General features: G+C 64.2%; 1 protein-coding gene across 1 annotated transcript in view; it reads right to left on the bottom strand.

The window, feature by feature from the left end:
* The window catches only part of LOC146589640 (dual specificity protein phosphatase 22-A-like), a 14,173-nt gene that overhangs the window by 5,707 nt on the left and 4,556 nt on the right, over window positions 1-3,910 (bottom strand). Inside the window, exons 5-6 of the mRNA XM_085315904.1 lie at window positions 2,398-2,461; window positions 60-134 (exon numbers count right to left, since the gene is read on the bottom strand). Of these exons, the coding sequence (XP_085172030.1) occupies window positions 60-134; window positions 2,398-2,461 (139 nt within the window). The remainder of the gene's footprint in view (window positions 1-59; window positions 135-2,397; window positions 2,462-3,910) is intronic.

Here is a 3,910-nt window from a genome sequence, read left to right as displayed (position 1 = left end):
CCGCCAACGCCAGCTACGCCAACGCCCGTCGCTAACGAAGCGGGTGCGGGAGCGCTCACCAGTGAACGAGGCAGCCGCCCCCACGGAGCCGGCACTCGTGGATGAATTTGATGCACTCCTTGAAATGCTGCATCCTGGAGGGAGAGAGCAGCCGGGTGAGGCGGGGGCGAGAGGCCGYCCCCAAGAAGGGAAACCCTTCCCAGGACTTCCCAGCCTCCGAGGAGGGAAACCACGGCCTCGGGATTTCCTGCTTCCCGAGGCGCCGAGCCTGGAGCGGGGTGATGCCACCAGCAGAACGAGCTCGGGCACGAGCCGGGGGCGAGGCAGCCTCCGGGGCACGGCACCCACGGGATGCGATTCCTTCCCCCTCCCAGCTCCCGGGGAGCGGCTCCGGGCCGGGGATGCAGAGCCTGCGGCYGCATCCCTGAAACACAAAGTACTGCCGGTCCCCGGCAGCTCCCAGCACGGCAGCAGCTTTAACCGGAGGCGGCAGGGAGCGATGGGCTCTGCTCCCGCTCACCGTTCCCACCTGACGCRGGAAGCTGAATCCCACCCAAACCAGGAGATGCAACGCGGAGCCGGGTTATTTTCCCTCTAAACACATGCTTGCATGCTTGGAAGCGGATATGGATGGGGAAGGGGGAGGCTGCAAGGAGCCCGCCGCCGGCTCCCGGGCGGCACGGACCGCGTCCCGGCAGCGCTGCCGGGCCGGGAGCCGCGAGGGCCGCTCGCCTCCCGGACTTCCTCTGCCTGCGCGTGATGAGGGTGGGCGTGCGCTCGCCTTCCTGATTTCTCGGAAGCCGGGACCCGAGCCGCCGCGGAGCTCTTGCCCCGGCGTGTGGTTCGTCCCCGGCCGAGAGCCCCCGCGGGAGCTCGGGCCCGGCWGGACCCGCTCACGCTTTCCGCCCCCCCCCTCATCGAGAGGGATGCTCTTCTCCTTGGGAGGGCACAGTTTGGGCATCTTCTAAGAAACCGGCCAAAGGCAACGTTCAAAAATAGCTGCCCAAAGCTCAACAAGCACAAAAACAAGGGATTCGCCGAAGCCTCGGCCACACGCACARAACGCTTAGTCTCTCGGCCGCTAAAGGAGGTGCCAGTCCGTGACCCCTCCCGGGCTACGGGGTGGCTACGGGACGGCTCGTCCTCAGCCGCCGGGGCACAGGCACCACCTCCGCYTGGAGAGCAGCTTTCCTGACCCCTGCGACTTGCCCTGGGGGGTTTATCCTCGTCCGGCTCATCCTTGCGGAGCCGAGAGGCCGGCAGGAGCCCCCGGGGCCGCRGCGGGTTGCTTACGCAGACCGCGCAGGTCCGAGCTTTCCAGATCCCGGGTGGGATCTCCGCAGCTCCGCCAGGTTTTCCAAGGCCAGGCCGGCGAGAGGGAAGGAGGGAAGGCATCCCCACGCATTCCCGGCCTCGGCCCGTGGGATCGGCACGCTCAGCCCTGCGGGGCCCCGAGGCACAAGCATCTCCAGGACGCCAAGTTCACTGGGATTGTGAAATCCCAGGCATAAACCGACGAGCAAAAAATAGAATAAGTCTTCCTTCCGGCAGCCGAGCTTTTTCTTCTTTTTTTTTTTTCAGTAGACATGCCACAAGCGCAGAGAGATGAGAGGAGAGAAAATAACATCCAAAAAACCCTGATCTTGCTGAGGCAGGGCTTTCTTGTAAAGCTTCTCTTTCCGCTCAGCGGGAGCGTGAGCAAGCAGAATTATATGCCAGGGACACGGCCGGTTTCTCCAAAAGACGCTGGGAAACCAGCGGCTCCGCAACGGGTTTAGCTGTGGTCACGGGGGACCGACTCCGGCACGTGAGGTCCTGGGAGAGGAGGGCTGAGCCCGTCACAACTCGCTGCATCTCCCGCAAGGGAGCGGGAGCCGGCCCGGGCCCTGCTTCGCGTGCAATAACCCACGCAGAAAGCGCCAGCGACCGCCAAGGCAGCRGCGGGAAACCGCAGCCTCTGCCAGGCTGGTTTCTGCAGAACCGCCGACGCTGTCCCGCACGCTCGCCTCCCGTTTTCCATAAAAATCCATTTTAATAATTATTCTATTTCTCTTTCCAAGGAAAATGGGAAGATTTATGTATTTTTTTCCCTCTAGGGCAGGGAAAATTGCACCTTTTCTGAGCCCTTCCAGGTAGAAACCRTTCTGAAATTCAGTTGCAAACTCGATTTGCTAGGTTTACTGGCTGCATACACGCAGAGAAACAGAGAGACTTTAAAACCCTCGAACACCGTCAGCCGCCTGAGAGCGAACCACCCCTTTTCTGAAGCTCAGCAACGATACGAAGCTTTTGCGGCATGAACAAGTTTGAACCTTGGCTCAGCAGAATTTGAACTTTTATTATCAGAGAATTAGCAAAACGCCACGCCGGGAGGCAAAAGGGTCACAAATCACTTACAGGTTTTGACTGGACGAGTCCGAGGCCGATATGCAGAGATAAGTCATGCCCTGCGAGAAAGGGAGAGTTGCAGCAGTCAGATACCGTGGCGCAAGGCCAAATCTCCTGTTTCTCTCTGCGCCTTCTCCCTAGAGCAGCCTTAGCACAACACGTGCTTGGGGTAAAATCCCTCCTGCGATCACCGAGCCACGGCCCGAGGCAGGATTTTCCCAGGGCCCAGAGCAGCGCCCGGGACGGTTCCCGAGCCGGGAGGACGCTCCCGGCGCCTCCGGCCCTGGAGCGAGGCGCGAGCCCCGCCAGCAAGACGTGTGTGGACACGGATTTACCCTGCCACGCTCATCAACRAGTTATTTCCTCCCCGTCCTCTTAATACACCATAAATCATCCTGCCGCGCGTTGGCGTAGGTCAGGTTACTTTCCTTTCTTTAAAGCCTCGCTTCCTCCATCCTCCCTGTTCCGAACTAAAATTAGAGCCTTTTCATCCGTTTTTTTTCCCCCCCTCTTCCAAGCCAAACGGGGTGGAAATCCTGCCAGAAAGRGCTGAAATAGCCAAATACCCATGCACCGAGGATTGCCCCGTCTTCATCCAGCTCTTCCCGGGCATCGCTGCCTGCTGGGCGGCCCAGGCCCCCTCCGCCCCCCGAGCTGCCGGAAAGTGCCCGGAGCGAGCTCCGGCACCGCGCGCTCCTCGCTCCCCTCGCGGGCTGCAGCCGGGCGGGAGCCGCTGGGAGCACACGCGCAGCGAGGTTGACGGGTCTCGGCCCGGTCCCTGAGGACGGCACCCGGGAAACCAAGGAAGCTCAGAGCGATGCTTGTGCCGAGGGAAACCCCTTCGGGCCGGGGGGCTGCAGGAGGGCCCGGGCTGGGCTCGCAGGGAGACTGTGCGGGGATTTTCCCGTGTGTCCCCCCCCCTCCGTCCCGCAGCGCACCCATCCTGCGCTCTCCGCCGCGGCGCGGGTGAAGCCGATGGCCCGCCCGGCGCGGCTGAGGATGCTCAGCAAGGCCGTGGGAGACGGGGACCGAAACGGGGCCAAACAGTGGTCTGGACCAGCTGGGGCCGCAAACTGGGGGGTGAGGGGCTCCGGCGGGGGTGGGGACCACCGATTTGGGAGAGGAAGAGGAGGCAAGATGGGGCAGCGGCTCAGCCCGGGGTGCTGGCGGGAGCCGGCAGGCGCTGCCCCGCGCCCGGGCGAGCCGAGCCGGGCCGRGCCGGGCCAGGTGCTGCCCCGCTCCCACCGCCGGCCGTTTCGGGGCCGCCGGTTTTGTGCACGCTCCCTCCTGTGCTCTTCCTCCCCCCTCCCACGTCACCCGAGGCGCCTCCGCGGGGGAGAARCTCCAGCGGTTCCGTGGAGCGGCGGCTCGTCGGGAGGAGCGAGCGGGGCCGGCCCGGCGCCCCTTCGGCTCCCGCAGCGCAGCGGGGCTCGGCCGGAAACGGCGGGGTGACTCGGGCAGCCTCGTGCCTCAGTTTCCCCCCTTTCGGGCAGGGGGGCACCGAGCCGCCGCCCCGGACTGC

Source organism: Rhea americana, unplaced genomic scaffold (assembly GCF_003343005.1).
Source record: "Rhea americana isolate MKP2758 unplaced genomic scaffold, rheAme1 scaffold_441, whole genome shotgun sequence".
Lineage (NCBI taxonomy): Eukaryota > Metazoa > Chordata > Aves > Rheiformes > Rheidae > Rhea > Rhea americana.
Note: the sequence above shows the minus strand (reverse complement) of the source record. Positions and strands in the feature narration are given on the sequence as shown.